The following is a 23,354-nucleotide window of genomic DNA, read 5'->3' as shown; positions in this document are numbered from 1 at the left end:
AACGCCCCCCCGGGGGGGGATGCTCACGCCGCAATCCCTTCTCCTCCAGTCTCCTCCCAGGATCTTGGGCACGCACACACACGCGCCCGGCGTGAGTTTTAAGCCACCGGGTCCGGGACACAAACCGCGGTCGACTACGTGGGAGTCCAGCGACATAGCCATTACGCTAACTGCTGGTTCCCTAAAAAAACTTTTTTAAAGAAAGTAATCTGCTCTCTAGAGTCACATCTGATAAACCTATCTTTATTCTTAGGAGACTGGAATACTGTTAGAAAGCCAACAGGAGTTTTTCTGAATGGTCGGAACCTGTATATGTCCGAAAGAGAACTAATTTTAAAAGATTATGATCTTGGGGCCCACGGGTGGTATGGTGGTTGAGGTGCTGGACTCCCACATGGCCGACCGCAGTTTGAGTCCTGGACTTGGCAGCTTGCTTTCTCACTTTTCCTCTTTCTCTCTCTCTCTCTGTCCCTCTCTGGTCAAATTAGAAAAAATAAAGTAAGTCTTTGAAAAAGAAATGATGATCTCAGATACTCTGGGTTCCTGAACTCCTGATGTTTTCTATACCTATATCTGTTTTGGGGAATTCTTTTGCTCTGAGTACCCTTTTATTCTGTTCTTCCCTGAAATTTTATTATTTAAATTTACCCGGACCAGGCAAATGCTACATACGTAGTATAGTGGAAGAGTCCAGAGAAGCAGAGTACGTTCTTTGTTCTTGGAGGAGTGTATGAGCAATGCTGATACGTGAGACGGTGATGCTGTAAGGCCATAACATTACTGCTAGACGGTGGGTGTGAGTAAAAGGATAGGGGTTGAATACGCGAAGTTCAGTGTTAGCTGGAGTGAACGCGTCGTTCATGGAGATGAAGTAGGTAGGACTTGAACTGGCAGGAGCTGAAGAGTTTATGGGTTAAAGGAGAGAGATTCTAAAAAGGAGTGTGAACATGAGCAGCTAAGTGCGTGGCATGTAAGCAGTTGGAAATTCAGGGCTGATCAGTGACAGACTAGCCCAGGGTGTGTGTGTGTGTGTGTGTGTGCATATACGCACACCTATATATGCATGTTTATGTGTGTATTTGCACACATCATATGTAGTATATATGAAGAGATTTCTGATCTTTTATGTATTTTTTTTTGTTTTTAAAAACATGCTTATTTAATTTTTATTTTATCATCATCGTCATTTTGTAATTTGCTACAGGGCATGTGTGCTCACCAGAGAGAGAGAGGGAAAGTGAGAAAGCAAGATGCCAGATCTGAGACTCAAATTATGGTCTGCCATGTGGGAGTCCAGTGCCTTGATCAGCATGCCACCTGCTGACCCCTCTTGTATATATGAAACTAGCTTGTACATAAATGCATATGTTGGATCAAAGTTAATTTTCCCAACCAATATCTTTTGTCGCCTTGGGAATGAATTAATCAGCATGCTATTCTTGCTAATTTTTGTAACAAGAGAAGTGCATGTGGGGGGACCTACTGGTGGCATGGTGGTTGGGGCGTTGGACACTCCCACATGGCCGACCAGGGTTCAAGTCCTGAATCTGGTGGCTTGCTTCCTCACTGCCCCTCTGTCTCACTCTCACCCTCTGTCTCTCTCTGGTCAAATTAAAAAAATAAGTGAATGAATAAATAAAATACAATAAGTAATTATTTAAAAAAAGGAAAACAAAAAGTGCATGTGGAAGATTAATTTCATGGGTGTTATAATCCTGCGTGTTTGCTGATAGGAACATGTTCCAGATGTGGCCTGTGCCCTTCTCGGCTCTGCCCTTCTCTTACAGCCTGTCACCCTTCCCTGCAGGCCGGGGTTTGAAGTCTCATGCCTACATTCACAGCGTCCAGTTCAGCCACCATGTCTTCCTCAACCTTCACACCCTCAAGTTTTATTGCCTTCCAGACAACTATGAGATCATCGATTCCTCACTGGAGGATATCACGGTGCGTCTAAGGGGGCGAGTCTGGGACCAGTCCTCCTGTGAGCCACCCCAGGGCTCCCTGGGAACCGTCCTGCTGCCTGAGCACAGGAAAGAACCCAGTCCCGTTGGGTTTGGTGAGGTGTCTTGGTAGGAACCGGGGAAACCAAGGGAGGAGGTCAGAATTCAGAATTGTGGCCTATAGTCTGCAATGAAGCTGTCTTTTCTGCTCTATCATTGAGGACTAGGACCGAAAAATTGGGGCTTCTTTCTAATTGGGGTTCAAGTGTGGCGAAGTAGGGATGTGAGTTGGGCCTGGCATGGGACAGTGGGGCTCAAGCTGCACACCAGCTCCTAGCTAGTTTTGACACGATGTGGCCAGAGCAGGCAATGTGTCCCATCTGTGGGTCCACATATGTGACCTGTACCACAGTGCAGTTCACGGGAAGTCCTCCAGGGCTTTGTGTACTGATGCACTGTAGCTGCTTATTTTCATTTTCAGTGAGTGGGTGTATTTTCATACTTACAGAGGGCTCTGTTTATTTTTACGGAACACTTGGTGTTCAGAGTCTTTGATATACTCCTTATGCTGCTTTTAAAAAATATATATAATTTATTTATCTATTTGTTGTGATTTTCAAGCCGCCAGGTCTGGCACTCGAACCATGGCTGACCACGTGGGAATCCAGCAACTCAAGCATCACACCACCTGCTGCCTCTGCTTATGCTACTTTTAAAAAATTTATAGACCTAGAATTGAGATTAAAACAGCTGTGGGCAGTGGCCTGCAAGTGGCACGGTGGTTTAAGAGCTGGACTCTCACATGGCTGACCGTGGTGTGCATGGTTTGAGTCCTGGACCTGGTGGCTTGCTTTCTCATTTTCTGTCTCTCTCTCACTTTCCCTAGTCAAATTAAAACAAATAATAATAATAAGTAAAGTTAAATAAAAATAATTCTTAAAAAACAAAACAAAACAAAACCAACAGTCGTGGCATTACAGATGCTCCTCTATTTTTGGTGGGTTGCATCCCAGTAAAACTCATTGTAAATTGAAAACACCAGTGCCCTGCCATGAACCTGTCATAAAGTAAAATTTTAACTTGACCCATTGTAACCAGGGACCATCTGTATTTACAGAGGGAGAAATGAATCAATTTTAAGGTTTCAGAGTGAGCTCAGTATGACCTCTGTCTAATCTGTGACTCGAGAGCTTTCTTAGCTCTGTCACTAGGACGATTCCGATCTTTGTCCTCTGGTCCAGGGAGACTGGAGATCCTCAGTCCTGCCCAGAGGGGAGGAGGCTGCCTTGCTCCTGAGCTAGCATCCCAGGTGACATTCCCCCCAGGACTCAGGCGCCTGCTGCCTTGAGGGACTTGGGCACCCTGCGATTCCTAGCAGTTGTTTATCATAGAGTTGGGAAGACCCGAGGTCCGAAGGGGGACCCAGGTGTAGCGATTTGGAATTAAGTGCAGAGATCCCTTTAGAGATGAGTAGCGTGGAGAGGACCTGCCCCTGTCCCGTGACACTTCGGTCTTTATTCCTGTTGGTTGGGGACAGTTTTTGAGTGTGTAGTGGGCTGCTCATGACCTAGGTGTTTTCTGTGTTCTGCAGCAAGTGCCGTCCAGACATTTCTTGCGAACCCTGTTTACAGCTCTGAAGTAACGTAGCATTTTCTTGGCTTCACAGTATGTGTTGAAACCCACTTTCACAAAGCAGCAAATTGCAAACTTGGACAAGCAAGCCAAACTGTCCCGGGCATATGATGGTACCACTTACCTGCCGGGTATCGTGGGACTGAACAACATAAAGGCCAACGACTATGCCAACGCTGTCCTTCAGGTAGGGTGGAGATGGGAACAGAGGGCGACCTGGAAACAGTGCGAATGTCGGGACCAGCAGTTAGCGTAATGGCTATGTCTCTGGACTCCCACGTAGTCAACCGTGGGTCGAGTCCCGACCCGGTGGCTTAAACTCACGCTGGGCGTGTGTGCGTGTGTGCCCAAGATCTCGAGAGGAGAATGGAGGAGAAGGGATTGCGGCGTGACCATCCCCCCTGGGGGGGTGATTTCTCGCTTTCTATCTCTCTGTCTCTGTCTGTCTGGCGAGCGCACGCGCCCTATAGCAAAAACCTCTCCAAAAAAAAAACAAAACAAAACAAAAAACAGTGCGAATGTCAGCCAAGAAACCATTGCTTCTCGTGAGTTAGTCGGGTGGTCCCAGGCCCCGAGTCCTGCTGGGGACTGTACTTGAGTATTTGCTCTGCAACAAGCAGAAGGTGCTCCTGTCAGGTGATCAGGTATTTTCTAGCCTGTGGAGGTTCCAGAGGCCGAAGAATAGGGTCTGTGCTGCCTGGCAATAGCAAAGAAGAAACACGCTGGATGTATTTAAGCAATATCTGCTACAGGGCGTGTGTACTTGCCAGAGAGAAAGGGAAAGCCCCCCCACCCCCAGCCCTTAGGGATGGCCATGTCAGTCCCTTCTCCGTTCTCCTTTTGGGGTTTTGGGCACACAGGCACATGTGCTCGGTGTGTTGCATGCTGTGGGGCCTGGGCCTCGCCCAGCAGCCAGCCATGTGGGCCCAGTGTCACCGCAGCACCAGCTGGACCAGCATTGCCTCGTTAGTCTAGTTGTGCACTGTGCTGCTCTCTGATGTCTTGTTCCTGCCCGCTTGCTAATACCCGAAAATGGGAAGGTAGACAGTGAAACTTCTGTTTTTAATTAAAAGTTGTTCTTTTTAAATACACATATAAGGGACCAGCAGATGGCGTAATGGCTACATCACTGGAATCCCATGTAGTCGACTATGGTTTGAGTCCTAGACCCGGTGGCTTAAACTCATGCCGTGCGTGCCTGCGTGCCCAAGATCCCAAGAGGGGAATGGAGGAGGAGGGATCCCCCAGGGGGGCGATTTCTCGCTCTCTGTCTCTGACGAGCATTCGCGCCCTATAGCAAAAACTTCTCCAAAAAAAAAAAAGAATGAATAAATAAATACAAAAGTAATATTGCATATTGTGGGACAGTTAGAAAATGTTGATAAGCACAAGTAAGGAAGTAAACAGTAACCTTATTCCACTAAAAAAAGCTAATTCAAATAAGTAAATAAATAAAAATATAGAAGGCCAGCCAGTTGCATTGTGGTTAAGGTGGCTGGATCCCACATGGTGGCCGTGGTTCAAGTCCCGGACCCAGCAGCTTATATAACATGCCGGGTACATATACATGTGCAAAATCCCAGGAGGAGAAAGGATTGTGGCGGCGTGGCCATTCCCCTTAGGGGGTGATTTCTCCCTTTCTCTCTCTTTGTCTGTCTTTGGTGAGCACACATGCCCTATAGCAAAACTAAAACAAACCAATATCTGTCATGTGACAACATCATGATTTATTTTCCCATTCCCCGATTAATTGACTCAATTTAATGGTTCATGTTTTTTTGCCTATTGTCAGTACTACAGTGAGTATTTTTCTTTCACTTTTTGTAATACTGTTTCATTTTGTTATATTTCTTCCTCTTCTTAAATTTTTTTTTTAAGAGAGATTTTTGCTATAGGGCATGTGTGTTTGCCAGCGGCAAAGAGACAGAGAGACAGAAAGTGAGAGATCACTCCCCCCGGGGGAGGGCCAAGCCACAGTCCCTTCTCTTCCATTCTCTTCTCAGGATCTTGGGGAAGCATGTACACACGCCTGACGTGAGTGGTTGTTTTTTTTTCTCTTTTTAAAAAGAATTATTTAACTTTACTTATTGTTATTTTCCAGTTTCATCAGAGGGAGTCAGTGAGAAAGCAAGCCACCAGGTCCAGGACTTGAACCATGGTCGCCCATGTGGGAGTCCAGCACCTTTAATCACCATGCCACCTTTTGGCCCCTTGGCGTGAATTTCAAGTCACTGGGTCCAGACTGCATGGGAGTCCAGTGACGTAACCATCATGCCATCTGCAGGTCCCTCCTTTCCGGACTTTTAGAAGAAATTTAATTGGGCCAGCTGGTGGCATGGTGGTTAAGGTGGCTGGATCCCACATGGCTGACAGGAGTTATAGGCCTGGCAGCTTGAGAAACACACAGCGTACGCATGTCTATGTCCAAAATCCCAAAAAGAGAAAGGGAAAAGAAGGGATTGTAGCGTGACTGTGCTCCAATGGGGGTGTTTTGTCACTTTCTTTCTCTCTCCCCTTCTCTGTCTAGCAAGTGTATGCATCCTTTAGCAAATTAAAAACATTTAAGTAAAATATACATAATTACTTACAAAGTAGCATAATATACAAGTATCTCTGCCTGTTATAAAAGCATCTTTTGAAATAAGTACCTTCTGCAGTATCCTTAGTGATTTTGTGTAATTCTTTGCAATCTGTGCATCAGTTGATTTACTTAACCCCGCATATTCTAATGTTGATTCTCTGGGGTGTTCCTAGCAATTTACAGAGTAATATGGTCATATGTAACGTGAACTCTGAGTAGGCTTCTCTGAGGATCCATTTACTTCTCACTGTCTAAGGCACATCCCGGGCTTTTGTTAGAGGAACTTGGTTGGAAGATCTTTGCTCTGAGTGGTCCTGCAGAAAGGCTTTGGATTCATCATGGTGTTTGGTTCCTAGGCTCTGTCTAATGTCCCTCCTCTCCGGAACTACTTTCTGGAGGAAGACAATTATAAGAATATCAAGCGTCCTCCAGGGGATATCATGTTCTTGTTGGTCCAACGTTTTGGAGAGCTGATGAGGAAGCTCTGGAACCCTCGAAATTTCAAGGCTCATGTGTCTCCCCATGAGATGCTTCAGGCTGTTGTCCTTTGCAGCAAGAAGACTTTCCAGATCACCAAGCAAGGTAAGGGACAAGTCATTCACGGTTCTAGTCTGCAGATCAACGTTGTTTCCACTCTGCGCTGTCTTGCTCTCTGCCAGGAGTGTCCAGAGAATTGGGCGGTTAGGCTCCTCACTCCTGTTGGTCAGCCTGCCCATCTTGCTGTAAGTGAGGCTGGGTGGTCGGGGGAACACCAGGAGGCGGGAAGGGCACTCACTGCTCTCGATCTGTGTGGCTCGTTTTGTCATGGTCCGCCCTAGGGTCCTGGTGAAGTGTTGTAACCATTTTCGTCTCTATTCCTGGATCTCCTGACTTAGCCTCTAGCTCCCACATCACTTACTCACATTCACGATGGTAGGTTTTAGAGCTGCAGTGATCCGATGCCTGATTTGTTTCTCCGCAGAGCTAGTGGGAAGGCAGTTATGTAAAATGGGGACCCGTGGTGTGGGCGCTGTGAGGAGGAGCAGAGGATGCTGTGGGAGGGAGCTCGAATGGCTGCGAGGTCGAGGTCAGAGTGGAGGAAGAGATCCCTGAGTGTAGGTATGGGAGGAGGCAGGTTGGGAGTGGTATTCTGGTTCGAGAGGAGCCTGGGCAGAAATGTGGAGGCCCTTGGTGCAGACAGGGACTATCAGTAGCTGGGAGGGGCCAGCTTGCCCAGTGTCTCGGCCACTGTGAGGAGCTCGGACTCTCGGACTGTGTCCCGGCAGCATTGAGAGTCACTGAGAGCTTTAAAGCAAAGACATGACTTCACATTTGTTCTTGAAGCATCATCTGAGGAAGAGCTTACAGGGGGACGTTCAGTAGTGGCTTTTTAGAGTCTCAAGTACTTAATGAAAGGAGAAATAGAAGGAATCGATGTAGGTAAGGAGTGGGATCCAGGAGGCTCTTGGAGTTTTAGGAAATAGGGTACTTTTTTTTTTTTTTTTTTTGAGAGAGATTTTTACCATAGGGTATGTGCGCTCACTAGAGAGACAGAGATAGTAAGAAATCACCCTCTGGGGGGATGGCCACATTGTAATCCATTCTCCTCTTGGGATTTTGGGCACCCACGCACATGCGCCTAGCATGTTTCAAGCCGCTGGGTCTGGGACTCAAACCATGATTGATCATGTGGGAGTTCAGCACCTTAACCACTGCGCCACCTGCTGGCCTGGGTACACTGTATGTTGATGAGCTGTATTGAGAAACCTCATGCTGTATTTCCAAATAAGAAGTTACTAAGCTGTTGGACAGTAGTTTGGAAGAGTAAGCACTTGACGTTGAGTGCCTGCATTTCATGGTTAGAGGGGGTGCACAGGGGATGGGGTGTTGTGGCCAGAGAGGAGGGAGGAAGGCCAGGAGTGTGGCGTCCAGCCTGTCAGGTGAGGTTCGGGTTATTCCAGTGCCTCCCAGTTCCAACGTGTCCACCTTCCTTCTTCCCTAGGGGATGGAGTAGACTTTCTGTCTTGGTTTCTGAATGCTCTGCACTCGGCCCTGGGAGGCACAAAGAAGAAAAAGAAGAGTAAGTCTCATTACTTGTAAAAAGTAACTCCTTTTTTGTTTGCTCCCTTTTTAAAAACTTTGTGACTGCCCATCCTTCTGTTCTAATTGTTGCTATTTTGGGGGCGGAGTAGGGAGTATAGGGATGGAGGTTGTATTTCTTGTGTACACAGGCCAAATCTTTCCTGAGTAAGCCCATGGTATTTTTTTTGTAGGATATGGTTATATTCCCAATGACATTTTTTTTTCAAATGCAAGAGGATGTTTGTGCACATTAGAGAGTGAGACAGAGAGAGACTGGGACTGGTCATGCTGCAGTCTTTTTTCTTCCAGTTCTCCAACCTGACAGTATCGGATGCATTTCTGGTGTGAAGCGACAGGTCCGAGACTTGAACCACAGCCATGTGGGATCAGACTTTCTCTGCACAATGCCTAACTATGGTGCTACAGGATTAGCCCTCCCAATGGCATCTTTTTCTTTCTTTATGATAGGAAGCATTGTACACACTTGAGGAAGAATGATGGCACCCTCCCCAGGGCCTGGTCACGCTGTGATCCCCCTCCAGCCTGAGGGGGCACTTGCATGCATACATTTCCTGAGTACTGCAGGCCAACAGGACCAGGGGTTTAGTTAGACCTTAGTCCTATGTGAGATCCGGCTTCCCTTGAGCAGAGCATTTCTACTGTGCCACGGAGCTGGCCCCCAGTGGCTTTTTTTTTTTTTTTTTCTTTTTTAGGATTTTGTCACAGGGCTTGTGCACTTATCCAGGAGAGAGAGGAGAGAAAGTGAGAAATCACCCCCCCCGGGGAGTTGGCCATGCTACAGTCCCTTCTCCTCCCTTCTCTCAGGATTTTGGGCATGCATGTACACACACCTGGTGTGATTTTCAAGCCACCTGGTTGGTCGAGGACTCAAACCACAGTCGACCATGTGGGAATCCAGCGGCTTAACCATCCTGCCACGTGCTGGTCCCCCTCAGTGGCATTTTAAGGAAAAGGAATAGATATACTTGGGCCCTTGGAATTTGGACCCAGGTTCAAACTGAGGGCTGGGTGGCATTTACAGACTCCTAGTGTCCTGCAGCAGAAGAACTCATGTGGGAAGGACTTTGTGGGTGGTTGGTTGGCTTGGAAGTTGAAGGTTAGAGCTGACCACAGCTAGTTCTTCACCCTGTCTCTGCTTGGAGGGTGAGGCTGGCTTTCTCCAGCTTCTCAGACTTGAGCCCGCTGTCCTTCCGCATCCCTCTCAGTAGTGCTGAGACATCCTTCATGAACACAGTTCATGAACGCACCTTAACCACAGAGCTGCGCAGGTCACTCAGAGACCCAGTGCCGTTTTCTTGTTTTGGCCCTGCCCCTTCTACCAGGTGTCCTCAGCCCCTGCCCCTTCTCCGAGTTCTCCATCCTGTGTCCTGGCGGGATTCTGGGACAGTTCTGCTTTCTGTCTTATTGATTTGATTTTATTCTGGTCCATCTCTCTTAGTCTGTCATTTCCCTTTTATGTCCAGTGCAGGCTGGACGTGGTCCCCCCGCTGCAGGCTGCATGTAATTGCAGGAAATTCCTGGACTATGCCCTGTTTTGTTTGTGAATTTTTTGTGATTCATGTATGTTCAGTAACTCATTTATTTATTTCAAATGCACTTACTTTTTCTCTTAATGGCCTAGACCCTGTGTTGGAGGGTCAAATTGTGTCCTGTGGAGGGATGCAGAATGATAATTTATATAATTACCAAGGTTCTATGAGGGTATATATTACAGAGGGAAGCTTCTACATTTGCTGGGAGCTTTAGGTCTGGAAGTTGTGCTGGAAGATGCTGGTTTATTGCAAAATTGTTGCATTCCAATCTCACAGAGTTTGTGTTTTGCTTTCTCTTCGAGCAGCTATTGTCACCGATGTTTTCCAGGGGTCCATGAGGATTTTCACTAAGAAGCTTCCCCATCCTGATTTGGTGAGTGGGGTGGGCCTGGGTCTTGGGCTGATTTTTGTTGCCTTAGAGGGTTTAGGGGAAATGAAGAGTTGCTTGGGGACCTGACAGGGCCACCTGCACTGTGGGAAGGTTTTGCAGAGCACCTGCCAAGTGGCAGTCCCCTGGGTCCTGGAGGTGCAGTAGGCCTAAGTTAGGGGTCTGTGGAGGGTCTTGGTCTGCTGGTTCAAGTGTTGGCCACTAGGTGGTGCTGGCGTGGTTTTTAGAAAGCTCAGCTTAGCTTACTAGATCTTCCGAGAGCTTTTTAGCTAGTCTGGTATTTAAGCAAAGTCTGAAGAAGAAAACCCATCGTTTCTTTGACCTAGCGAGGTTGTTCTGCTGCACATGAAACTGCCCATCCCCGGGGCCCCTGTCTTCATTGTCTCCCGATGAAGGAATGGTCAGGCTAACAGCATTGCTTCTCTCCGTCCGTCCTGGTCTCTGAGCTCTGCACACAATCCTCCTCCTCCCACTCATTTCTAGCCAGCGGAGGAGAAAGAGCAGCTCCTGCATAATGACGAGTACCAGGAGACCATGGTGGAGTCCACCTTCATGTACCTGACGCTGGACCTGCCCACCGCCCCCCTCTATAAGGACGAGAAGGAGCAGCTCATCATCCCCCAGGTGCCCCTCTTCAACATCCTGGCCAAGTTCAACGGCATCACCGAGAAGGTAGCCCACCTGCTCAGCCGCCTGCTCATTCCGCCTTGGCTCTCTCTTAAACTTTTCTGTTTTTGTGCTTGAGACTCATGATATGCATGTGTTTATCATGAAGTGTGTTTCCTTTATGGAGCCTCCGGGACTTCTGGCTGCTCACTGCCAGCTCAGTGCCCTCTCTGTATTTCTCCTGCATCTCTTTTAGCCTTCTGGCTGTCTCTCGGGTGGTGTAGAGAAAGGAGGCGGAATTATGACAGTAGAACTCCAGAAAGTAGAAAAGCTCTCGCGTTTGGGACCAGCAGGTGGCGTAATGGTTATGTCGCTGGACTCCCACATAGTTGACTGCAGTTCAAGTCCTGGACCATGCTGGGCACATGTGCATCTGTGCCCAACATTCTAGGAGGAGAAGGGATTACAGCGTGGCCGTCCGCTCCGGAGGGTGATTTCTCACTTTCTGTCTATCTCTGTCTCTCCAGCAAGCATGCACGTCCTATAGCAAGCATCCCCTTAAAAAAAAGGAAAAGAAAAAACTCTCATGTTTAAAAGTTGCTCCAGTGCCTCCTAAACTTTAGCACAGAACTGATAACTTCCTGTTCTCTCTCTAGGAATACAAGACTTACAAGGAGAACTTTCTAAAGCGATTCCAGCTCACCAAGCTCCCTCCATATTTAATCTTTTGTATCAAGAGATTCACTAAGAACAACTTCTTCGTGGAGAAGAACCCAACAATCGTCAACTTCCCTATCACGTGAGTGTCCTCCTGTTTCATTTCCCCTTGGGGTGGGGTGAGCCTGGATTTCTTTGTAATGTTTATTGTGTTCTTTCATGAGAGAGCACGAGTGGGTGAGAGAGAGAGAAAGAGAGTGAGCGAGCGCTCTGGGCAGCCTTGACAGGGTCTGTCACACCGCCATCCCCTTCCTCCCGCCCTCCAGCTCTTCAGGGTCTTAGGCACATGCCCACGGCCACGCGAGAGGCCACGTGAGACCCAGAGCCTTAGCTCCTCTGCCACCTGCTGGCCTGGCTTTCAGTTCTTAAGAGACAAGATTTCTTCACTCTGAAGATGATGTCTGTGAGAATCTGGAGAACCCTGGTGGCAGGAAGGAAGTGGGTCTCAGTGTGCTGTTGTTCAGACAGGGAGGCAGCCCTGAGACAGTTCATTAATAGGTGGACTTGGGGGGGTAGTTGATATTTAGCTCAATCATCTTTTCAGTTAAAAACTTTTTAGACTCTAATTTTTTAAACCATCATAGGCGGTTTGGAAACCATAGTGGATAAATGCCCATCTCCTTTTTTCTTTCTCCCACCATCCACTTCCATTTCCCAGTTCCTTAGATTATACCAGGACTGACAACCAGCAGTTAGCGTAATGGCTATGTCGTTGGACTCCCATGTAGCCGACTGTGATTTGAGTCCTGGACCCAGTGGCTTAAACGTATGCCAGGCACATGTGCGTGCGTGCCAAAGATCCCAAGAGGAGAACGGAGGAGAAGGGATTGCAGCGTGGCCATCCCCCCTGGGGGGTGATTTCTCGCTTTCTGTCTCTCTGTCTCTCTCTTTCTGGCGAGCACAAGTGCCCTATAGCAAAAACCTCTCCCAAAAAAATAAATAAATAAAAAGATTATACTAGGACTGCCAGTGTTCTCTTCTGAAAACAGTTCTAATTCCTAATTCTGCGTCGTGTTTAAAAGAGTAGTATCTACAATGAGGAGGCCTGAGGGGGCCAAACAATGGCACAGTGGTAAAACACCATGCCGTGTGAGGCAGCCCCAAGGGGAGGTCCCTGGTTCAAATCCAGAGACCTCCCTGAGTGTACCAGGCACGCATTCCCCTGAGCTGATCTGAGCTGGCGTAAGTAAAGGTGGGCCATGCTGTCAGGACCCTGTGGGCATGCCGTCTTAGTCTCTTCTCTGTCTCTGTCTCTCTCATGGAAGAAATAAATAGACCCCAAAAAAAGAGGCTTGAGTTTTGGGCTGTGCTATGGGTGTGAGCTTGGACTGGTGGTCTGTTTTCTGGATCATTCTCTGATGGATAAAATGAGAGACTTGGACTAGATGAGCCTTCAGGGTCCTTCCAGATCTAACTGCCTCTGGATGCTGTGATTGCTGGGCGTCGGAGAGCAGAGGGGAGTGAGAACCTGGTAACGAGGGTTGAAGGAGAAACTCCTTTCTTGTGACAGTTTTTCTTCACTAGCGTCTTGGTGATGTGGTGTGTAGAGTGAGAGGGGACTGCCCTACCTTGAGCAGGACCACAGAGGTGCTTTCCTTGACAACCCCAAGTCTTAGCGCCACTTAGAGCTGGCGCCTTGTGGATTGCCCGCGGCACGACGTGTTCCTGGTCGGGAGGAGTGGCCTCGACCCCAAGGGCAGCTCCGGGGAGGAAGACCGTGTCCATGGCAGTTCCTGCCCAGCCGCCACGGAAGCGCCCTCATCCCGTTGGACTGCTTTCTTTTATGTTGGGCCTGGAGTGGGTTTACTTTCCCTTGAGGTATATTGGGAGTTTTGGGAACTCCGACTTTAGCAGCGTGTCCTTCAAATGTTTGCTTTGAAGAAGTTAGGGGAAAGGTTACTGCGTACGTAGCTCGTTGGTCCTGCAGGAACATTGTCTGTGACTAATTCTGGAAACCTGCCTGTTATGCTCTCTAAGCACGTCCGGAGAAATGTGGTTCTCGATTCTCTAACTGTCCCCTACTTCTCGAAAAGGACCCTTTCAGTGCCTGAATCTTTTCCCGTTCCCCTGTAATACATCTTTGGTCAGTTTCTAGCCTGGTGGTGGCTAGGTGCCTTCTGCTCATTGGGAGGTAGGGCGTCTTGGGGGTAGGCGTAGTCTCACTTACAGCTAACTAGTCATTCTCTGAGTTGAACTGTTCTGGCTGGCGGATGAATATAGTTTGTTCCTTTGCCTATTTTCTAAAACAAAATGATTTCGCCAGCTGGTGGCTGTTGGCTAAGGTGACTGGATCCCACTTGGCTGATCGTGTGGTTCAAGTCCCAGATCTGGCAGCTTGCAAAACACACTGGGTGCATGTACTTGCGTGCTCAAAATCACCGGAAGAGAGTAGAGGGGAAGCGGTTATGTTGTGGCCCTCCCCCTGGAGGGGCGCTTTCTCACCTTATCTGGTGAGCATAGTAACCTATTAATTGAAATAAGTAAATGAAATGGCTAAACATGTACGTACATATTTATTTCTTTTTGCCCTTTGAACAGTTTGTATTTAGTCATCATGTTTGTAGTATAAACATTCCTCAAGGCTTTTCTAGGAAGCAGTCTAGCAGGTCTGGAAAGCTGTAGTCTAAGCCAAAGAGAAAATAACAGAAGTCTGGGGGCCAGCAGGTGGCAAGGTGGCTAAGGACACTGGACTCCCACATGACTGACCATGGTTCGAGTCCCGGACCTGGTGACTTACTTTCTCACTTTCTCTCCTGCTTGTTCTGTCTCTCTTTGATCAAATTTTAAAAATAAATAAAGTTAAATAAAATAATTATTAAAAAAAAAAAAGAAAGAAAAGAACAGGGGACCAGCAGTTGGTGTAATGGCTATGCCGCTGGACTCCCATGTAGTCGACCGTGGTTTGAGTCCCAGACCCAGTGGCTTAAACTCATGCGGGGCACATGTGCGTGCGTGCCCAGTATCCCAATAGTGAAGTTATTACTGTCTAACTCTGTCACATGTCACACTGTCAGTGGGAACAAATAGCTATCATGAACACCCAGAAAGCTATGTGAAATAATTAGAACAAAGTTGCAAGCTTGATTACTACTGCATGGTATTCGTTTAGAACGCTTCGTATTTTGGAACAGTTAGGACATTCACATTAAGTCCATATATAGAGTCAAAGGAAGGCATACAACTGGACAGGGAGGACATTAGCAAGTCCTTTCAGAGGTGACATTATTGTTTTTTGTTTTTTATTTTTGAGAGATTTTTGCTATAGGGCGTGTGTGTTTGCCAGAGAGACAGAAGGTGAGAAATCACCCTCCTGGGGGATGGTCACACCATATTCCTTTCTCCTCCATTCTCCTCATGGGATCTTGGGCACGCACGCACACGTGCCAGCGTGAGTTTAAGCCACCGGGGCCAGGACTCAAACCACAGTCGACTACATGGGAGTCGAGAGACATAGCCATTACGCCAACTACTGGTCCCTGTTGTGTTTTGTTTTACGAGTGAAGCACATCACATGTTTTACAGGGATGAGGAATGTGATATAACTTCCTTATTTTACATTACTTAGATTTTTCTAAGTATAGACTCTAAAATAGTATTTTTCCTAAAACTATGTAGTTAACATATTCTCTCACCTTTTTTTAAAGAATTATTTTATTTATTCATTCATTTATTTTAATTTGACCACAGAGAGACACAGAGAGAGAGGGAAAGTGAGAGCAAGCCACCAGATCCAGGACTCGAACCATGGTCGGCCATGTGGGAGTGTCCATCATGCCACCTGCTGGTCCCTCTCTCACTATTTTTTAATGATTTACTTAATTTTATTTATTTATTTATTATTATTTTAATTTGCCATAGGGCACATGCACTCACCGGAGAGAGAGAGAAAGTGAGAAAGCAAGCTTCCAGGTCTGGGACTTGAATTACAGTCAGCCATGTGAGAGTCCAGCATGCCAACCACCATGCTATCTGATGGCCCCTATATTCTCTTACTATTTCTTGTTAGCTGTCAGTCTGTTCCCTATTTAATTATCTAGTAATTGCTTCTCAGTAAGCATTTATTATGGCACTTGGCTTTGCAGTAGTAGGTATAGATTTTAGATCTTATCCAGTAGATAAAGTTCAGCACCTAAAATGAGATTTTGGGGCCTGCAGGTGGCATAGTGGTTAAGGTGGTGGATTCTACATGGCCGATGGTAGTTTGAGTCTCAGACCCGGTGGTTTGAAATTGTGCCAGGCATGTGTGTGTGGCCAAAATCCCAAGAGGAGAATGGAGGAGAAGGGATTGCAGCATGGCCATCCTCCCTGGGGGATGATTTCTCACTTTCCCTCTCTGTTTTTCTCTGTCTCTGGCAAGTATAAACATGCTATGACAAAAAAAAACCCTAAAAAGACCAACAAAAAACACAGAAGATTTTATTCTGGTACATCAAGAATGCTTCTTGGTATTTGAAAGTAAATAAATATTCGTAAACAATATTTTAAAAATTTTTTGGAGAGGTTTTTGCTATAGGACGTGTACGTTTACCAGACAGACAGAGACAGAAAGAAAGAAGGCGAGAAATCACCTCCCAGGGGGTATGGCTATGCCGCATGCAGTCCCTTCTCCATTCTTCTCTTGGGATCTTGGGCACGCACACACACCCGCTTGGCGTGAGTTTTAAGCCAGTGGGTCCAGGACTTGAACCGTGGTCAACTACATGGGAGTCCAGCGACATAGCCATTACGCCAGCTGCTGATCCCAAAGATATTGAAAGTAAATCTAATACTTCCAAGTTCTAGTTGAAGGGACCTAGTCAGTAGTGTCTTTTAGCAGTAAGAACTGAGAAATTTGGAAGCCGTGGTGTAGCCAAGTTTCAGTCACATGAAGAAGAGAAAGCCAGGGTCCCAAATGAGGGGGAAGAATAAAGCAGAAGGAGGTGGAAGAGAGGGCAAGAAGTGCTCCCGGATCCTGTAGTGCCTGGTTCCAGCTCCATTTCCTGGTCTGAAAATCCTGACTAAATTCTTGCTTAGTGCTTAAGCTCACTCGAGAGGGTTCTGTTCCTCGGAACCATTCTGCCATTTACTTGACAAAAAGAAAAACAGATCAGGAAGCAAGCATGCAGAAAAGAAAAGGAAGATTTGTTAGACTGAGACTTAGTCACGTGGCCAGGCCTAAGGCCAGAGCGCAAGTGCTCACCACCCTGCCCAGGCGGACCTTGGGAAAGGCAGTGGGTAAGAAAGGTGGGCACCTGCTCCTCCCTGTCTCAGAGACGGTGACTCTCGTGCCCCCATCGTACGGGAGGCTCCAGTCGGCTGCTTAAGCTCACACACGGCTCTGAAGTGGCAGAGCCGGGATTCTAGTTCAGGTCAGAATGAGGCCAGTCCTGCACTTTTGACTTGTAGTCCTACTTTTTTTTAAAAAAAGGTTTTTGCCACAGGGTGTGTGTGCATGTCTGAGAGAAACACAGAGACAGTGAGAGGGGAACTGGGAAATCATCCCCCAGGGTTGATGGCCATGCTGCAGTCCCTTCTCCTCCATTCTCCTCCTGGGATTTCGGGTACTCACACATGCTCCGGGTGAGATTTTCAAGCCTCTGGGACCAGGACTTGAACTGCACTTGGCCATATTGGAGTCCAGCGCCATAACCACTATGCCATCTGCTGGCCCCTGTTAGTCCTACTTTTTAAAGGAAAGTGCTTTTCCCATAGAGCCTATCATTCTTTTTTTTTTTTTTTAAATTTGTTTATTATTTTAATTTGACCAGAGAGGGACAAAGCAAGAGCTAGAGAGTGAGAGAGAGGGAAAGTGAGAAAGCAAGCCCTGGGACTCAAACCGTGGTCGGCCATGTGGGAGTCTAGTGTCCTTAACCACCATGCCACCTGCCGGCCCCTCATTCTTTTTTTTTAAAGAGGTTTTTGCCTTAGGGCTTGTGCACTTGCCGGAGAGAGATAGAGACAGCAGAGAGAGAGATAAGGACAGCAAGAGGGAAAGTAAGAATTCTCCTCCCGGGATCTTGGGTACACACACACACACACACACACACACACACACACACACACCCCTGGCATGATTTTCAAGCCACTGGGTTTGGGACTCGAACTGCAGTCGGCCACATGGGAGTCCAGTGATATAACTGCAACACCATCTGCTGCTGGCTCGAGCCTGTCATTCTTGTTCCTTGTCTCTGCAAGGCTGCCCATAGCTGGAGTCTCAAGATAGTTTCCCTAACCTCAGCCTTTCTCTGATGTTTTGGCTTTGTTTCCATCATCACCAGAAATGTGGACCTGAGAGAATACTTGTCAGAAGAAGTACAAGCCGTGCATAAGAACACCACCTACGACCTCATCGCCAACATCGTGCACGACGGGAAGCCCTCTGAGGGCTCCTACCGGATCCACGTGCTTCATCATGTGAGTGCGTGACTGTCCCATGGCACAGAGTGGCACAGACTGGTGTTACACCTTTGGCATTTCAGAGCGTAGCTCCCTTCACTTCACCCTCAGCTTCTGGCTCTGCCAAGTGTTAGGGTTAGTTTAAGCCAGTGGTTCTTGGGACCAGCAGAAGGCGTAACGGTTATGTCACTGGACTCCCATGTAGGTAACCATGGATTGAGTCCCAGACCCAGCGACCTAAAACTTATGCCAGACGTGTGTGTGTGTGTGTGTGTGTGTGTATGCGTGCATGCATGCTCAAGATCCTGAGAGGAGAATGGAGGAAAAAGGACTGAAGTGTGGCCATCCGCCCTGAAGGGTGATTTCTCACTTTCTGGCTCTGTCTCTCCAATGGCGCATGTGTCCTATTAAAAAAAAAAAACTCTCAAAAAAAAAAAAAAAAAGACTGGTTCTCAGTTTGGGCTGCACATTGGACTCATCTGCGGAGCTTTTATTTATTGTGTTCATTTATTTTTTGGTGATTTTGCTATAGGACGCATACATTCACCAGAGAGACTGAGCCAGAAAGTGAGAAATCACCCGCCAAGGGGATGGCTACACCGCAGTCCCTTCTCCTCCACGCTCCTCTTGGGATTTTGGGCATGCATCCATGCCCAGTGTGGGTCTTAAGCCGCCAGGTCTGACTGGAACAGCGGCCGGCCATGTGGGAGTCCAGCGACGTAACCACTATGCTCTCTGCTGGGCCTACCTGGGGAGCTTTGAAACTTGGATGCCTGGACACTGCCCAGGCCAGCTACATCAGAATAGTGATTTTGACTGGTATAGAGGTGGGGGTACTGCGAGACACCTACAGTGCACAGGGTGCCCTCAGTGGAACTTCCGTTAGTATCAGGTTCAGAGACTCCACGGGTTATCTGGAGTGTAACCGGCAGCACAGTCTCTGTTTCCAGGACGTTGTGGTGGAAAGCCAAGGCCAAGGTTCAGCCTCCGTCCTAGACGAGGTTTACCTCCCAGAGTGGGACCCTCACACCAGCAGTGCGTGCAGTCTGAGAGCTAGGTAGGTAGGAGAGCAGATGCTCGGGCCATCCCACACCTACTGAAGCAGAGCTGCAGCTTATCAAGCCCCTCTGAGTTACAGGAAATAAGAGTGTACAAAGCTCTGGTTCTGAGGCTCCCTGTCAGCTCAGACATTTTGGAATTTGTCTTAAGCTGAAAATAGATAATGTCCTTGAGATATATTTAGTATCACAGAGATTATTAGCATAGATTTTTTCTGGTTGGAATAGTTCCTCCTGGGGCTGTGTTTAATAACTGGCTTCTGGGGTCAGTCTGTGGTGTGGTAGTTAAGGCGGCTGGATCTGACATGGCCGGCTGTGCAGTTTGAGTCTGGAACCTCGTAGCTTGAGAAACGCAGGCACGTGTGCCTAGAATCCTGAGAGGAGAATGGAGGAGAAGGGATTGTGGCATGGCCAACCCCTTTGGGGGTGCTTTCTCGCTCTCTGACTCTTGGGTGAGCACACATACCCTGTAGCAAAAGTCTCTCTTAATTAAAAAAGAAAGTATGTCTGGTGCTAAATGTATCTTAATCTTATTTCTGTCCTTAAAACATACCTCAAGACAGGTGTCAGTATCATGTTTCTTACAGGTGAAGAATCCTAGGCTCAGAGTTTCTCTAACTTACCTCGTTATTAGTAGTGGAATTGGGATGTGAACCCAGATACTTGGGTTCAGAGCCCATGTTCTTTTTTTTTTTTCTCTTCAGTTTTTGCTGTAGGGTACACGTGCTCATAGGAGAGAGACAGAGAGAGAGAGAAATCACCCCTGTGGGGGATGGCCATGCTGAAATCCCTTTTCCGTTCATTCTTCTGTCAGGATTTTGGGCATGCACACACACACATCTGACATGTTTTTCAAGCCACAAGCCACTGGGTCTGGGATTCAGCTGCGCACTTGGCCACGTGGGATCCAGCTTCTTTAACCACCATGCCACTGGCTGGCCCCTGAACCCCCACTCTTAACCGTTCCTTCAGTCAGGAAAGGCAGCTTGTTTATGTGGTCCTGAGCTCTCTCTGTTCTTATATGCTGCACTTAGGATCTGCAGAATATCTGGATTATCTGTGTTCTGTATTAGTCTCTGCCATTTCTTATAAGTTTGGGTGGGTGACAGATTGGCTCTGCAGCCCAGTGATTAAAGAAGCCAGATCCCACATAGCCAACCAAGGTAAAATCCTAGCCCTGGGGCCGGCAGGTGTCGTGGTGGTTAAAGGCGTGTACTCCTATGTTGCCGATTGTGGTTTAAGTCCTAGACCTGGTGGCTTGTTTTCTCACTTCCCCTCTCTCTTTTTAAAAAATAATTATTTATTTTAATTTATTTATGTTTATTATATTTTAATTTGACCAGAGAGAAACAGAGAGAGAGAGAAAGAGAAAGGGAAAGTGAGAAAGCAAACCACCAGGTCTGGGACTTGAACCAGTCAGCCATGTGGGAATCCAGTGCCCCAACCACTGCGCCACCTGCTGGCCCCAAATAAAATGTTTTTTGTTTTTTTTTTTTTAAATCTTAGCTTGGAGACTTGAAAACCATACTAGGCACTTATATGTGTATGCCCCAAACCCAACAGAATGGAGAGATTGAAGAGAAGGGATTACGTGTGACCAAATTCCACATGGGAGGCTTTCCCATTCTTGTCTTTCCCTGTCACTGTGTTTCTTTCTCCCAAATATACGTGTCCTCTGGCAATTAAAAAAACAAAGAAATCTTGGGAACCAGCAGTTAGCATAATGGCTATGTCGTTGGACTCCCACGTAGTCGACTGTGGTTTGCATCCCAGACCCGGTGGCTTAAAACTCATGCCGGGCATGTGTGTGTGTGTGCCCAAGATCCCGAGAGGAGAATGGAGAAGAAGGGATTGCGGCGTGACCATCCCCCCTGGGGGGTGATTTCTCACTTTCTGTCTCTACGTCTCTCTCTGTCTGGCGAGCGCACGCGCCCTATAGCGAAAAACCTCTCCAAAAAAAAAAAGAAAGAAAGAAAAAAAACAAAAACAAAAACAGAAACCTGGATGGGCGAGGCAGGCGGGTTGTCAGGAGTGCTTCTGCCTTAATTCAGAAACCTCTTTCCCGTGCTCGTGGAAGCATGAAGTGAGTTAGGCTTTGCTGTTTCTGTAGCCCTCGTTGTGCAGGCTCAGGACTCAGGTTAGCACAGTGGACAGTGTCCACCAAGGACTCTCTCTTGACCACGTCTTCTGTCCTTTGGGGTGCAGTGTGGAGGTGGGAATGTCCACTGTGAGTTCTAGGCGTTGGCACCGTGCACCTCCCAAGTCAGTGCCTCATCCGTCCTTGCTGGACAGGGAGGAGGCCTTTCAGGTGAGGAGTAGAGGGCTTCTTCTTTCTCCTCATTAGTGTCCACCTAAATTCCTCTTTTCAAAAAAATTTGTGCTCACCAAAGACAGTCTGACAGAGAAAAAGAGAGAAAGTAAGAAAGCACTCCCCGTGGCGACTAGTCAGGCCACAACCCCTTCTCCTCCAGCTCTCCCCGTTTTCGGGATTTTGGGTGAACACACACATGTGCCTGGTGTGTTTCTCAAGCTGCCGGGACCAGGACTTAAACTGTGTGATCAGCCCTGCTGATCCGGCTGCCTTAGCTGCCACGGCACAGGCTGGCCCCTCCTGAATTCCTTTTAAAGGGGTACACAGGTGCCCGTGACTCCACTGCTACCGAACCCTCGACAGGGATCGAGTTGCTCTGTTTCCGAGTCGCGTCCAGCAGAGGGCACGCAGCCTCTTCATCTCCGACTCTCAGCTGCGACCCCTTTCTCCTGTACCCTTTGGCTTGAGAGCGCAGACTGACAGCCTTTGTACCTCGCACAGGGGACCGGCAAGTGGTATGAATTACAGGACCTCCAGGTGACCGACATCCTTCCCCAGATGATCACCCTGTCGGAGGCGTACATTCAGGTGGGTGGAACCTGACTTGTGGAGCGCCAAGTAGGTGGGGTGGGGACTCCCCATGAGAACCGGGTTGAGCGAGAACCGGATGGGAGGGCCAGGTGCTGGCTGGAGAGGCTGAGCAGAGCGGTCAGGCCAGAGGGTTCTGTCCTGAACGTCAGGCAGAGGTATTCAGTGAAGAAGAGGGGCAGGGGCGCATGGCAGTTTATGAGTGGGCCGAGAAGGTGTTGTAAGGCTGGGAGGGCTTTGCAGAAGCGTGTGGTCAGCTGTCAGGGAGGAAGGCCTGGACTCATTAGGGAGCTGGCTCGAAGCCATCCCCTAAGCTTTCCCCAGCACCCTGTCAGTTTTCTCTCTCCTTTGTGGTTCCTCAGCACTGTGGTGCATCTTTTTGGAGTGCAGACCTTATTAATTTGACTGCCTTCTCCATTGGATCAAGACTGTGCTCTTCTGGAGCTTTTTGTAACTGCCCAGTACCCGGAAGGAGCAGGAAGCTTGGGACTAAGAAGAACCAGGGCTTTGCAAAAGAGAGGGGGTTACCACTCCTTCCAGAGATCGCTCTTCCCTCCTCAGGGACTTTGTCCAAGGCTGCAGACATGGCCATGTGCCCCCTTTTTATAAAGGGGGGCTTATAATGGATAGGAAGGAAGGAAGAGGATGACTGGAAAAGTGGAAATTGAAGGTTCTGAAGGACTGTGCGTCGTCCTCGGGGGCAAGTAGCCAATGTGTAAGTAGGGTGACAGGTGGCAGGTCACCCACAGCCTGACGTAGAATAGGTACTTGGTAAGTGTCTGCTGACGGAGCGTGTCCTTGAGCAGCTCTCCAACATCTGTTCTCATTTCTTTTAGATTTGGAAGAGGCGAGATAATGATGAAACCAACCAGCAGGGGGCCTGAAAGAGGCTTCTAGGGCTTTCACTGAAGATGGCAAATATGGATACTGGAGCTGTAGCTGAACGCGGTTGGCAGCGTCCTGGGGCCAGCCTGGCCTTTGTGGGTTCTGGCCACATCGGAGCACCGGCGGGGCCTGCCTGCCAGGGAGGGCTCTGCACTGTCACCCAGCTGTCCTTCGATGTGCCTCTGTCCTTCCTGTCTAGTCCCTTCTAGCTTCAGCAGAGCAGAGCTTCTGAAAATGTATGTAATTTATTTCGAGTAGCTGGGAGTACCTGAAGGACAGATGAATTCTTCCAGGAATAAGCACGAAGCCAGGAACACCCTTCTGTCTAAGTCGGTGATTTTCTTACAGTCCCCTTCGTTTCCTCATGTGTTTTTTGGAATGGATTAAATATTTTCCCATTTTTATAGCAGCCTCTTGTTTTATTTCCTTCCCTTAGGCTGTTGGCAGAGGGAAAGACTCATTTTTCTTTTTAATCTTCCCAAATTATCTGCCCTATAGTCTCGTCTGGTGGACAGGATTCTTGGCTCTTCCTGTCAGCTTGTGGGTAGTGTGTCAGTTAAGACGCATTCACCTCAGGGCTGGCAGATGGCGTGGTGGTTAAGGTGCTCGATTCCCACATGGCCGACTGTGGTTTGAGTCCTGGACCTGGTGCCTTGCTT

At 48.0% G+C, this 23,354-nt stretch overlaps 1 protein-coding gene across 1 annotated transcript in view; it reads left to right on the top strand.

Annotated features, from left to right (window-relative positions):
• The window catches only part of USP39 (ubiquitin specific peptidase 39), a gene marked incomplete at its 5' end in the record, with an annotated part of 34,722 nt that extends 11,618 nt beyond the window's left edge, over window positions 1-23,104 (top strand). The window contains 10 exons of the mRNA XM_006164879.3: window positions 1,808-1,944; window positions 3,607-3,759; window positions 6,510-6,735; window positions 8,135-8,212; window positions 10,073-10,140; window positions 10,639-10,827; window positions 11,418-11,560; window positions 17,736-17,871; window positions 21,724-21,810; window positions 22,647-23,104. Coding sequence (XP_006164941.2) covers window positions 1,808-1,944; window positions 3,607-3,759; window positions 6,510-6,735; window positions 8,135-8,212; window positions 10,073-10,140; window positions 10,639-10,827; window positions 11,418-11,560; window positions 17,736-17,871; window positions 21,724-21,810; window positions 22,647-22,694 — 1,265 coding nt within the window. The remainder of the gene's footprint in view (window positions 1-1,807; window positions 1,945-3,606; window positions 3,760-6,509; window positions 6,736-8,134; window positions 8,213-10,072; window positions 10,141-10,638; window positions 10,828-11,417; window positions 11,561-17,735; window positions 17,872-21,723; window positions 21,811-22,646) is intronic.
• Window positions 23,105-23,354: the final 250 nt, after the last annotated feature.

Source organism: Tupaia chinensis, unplaced genomic scaffold, assembly GCF_000334495.1.
Source record: "Tupaia chinensis unplaced genomic scaffold, TupChi_1.0 Scaffold143749_1, whole genome shotgun sequence".
In the NCBI taxonomy this organism is placed as follows: domain Eukaryota; kingdom Metazoa; phylum Chordata; class Mammalia; order Scandentia; family Tupaiidae; genus Tupaia; species Tupaia belangeri.
This window is presented reverse-complemented; position numbering and strand designations above follow the sequence as displayed.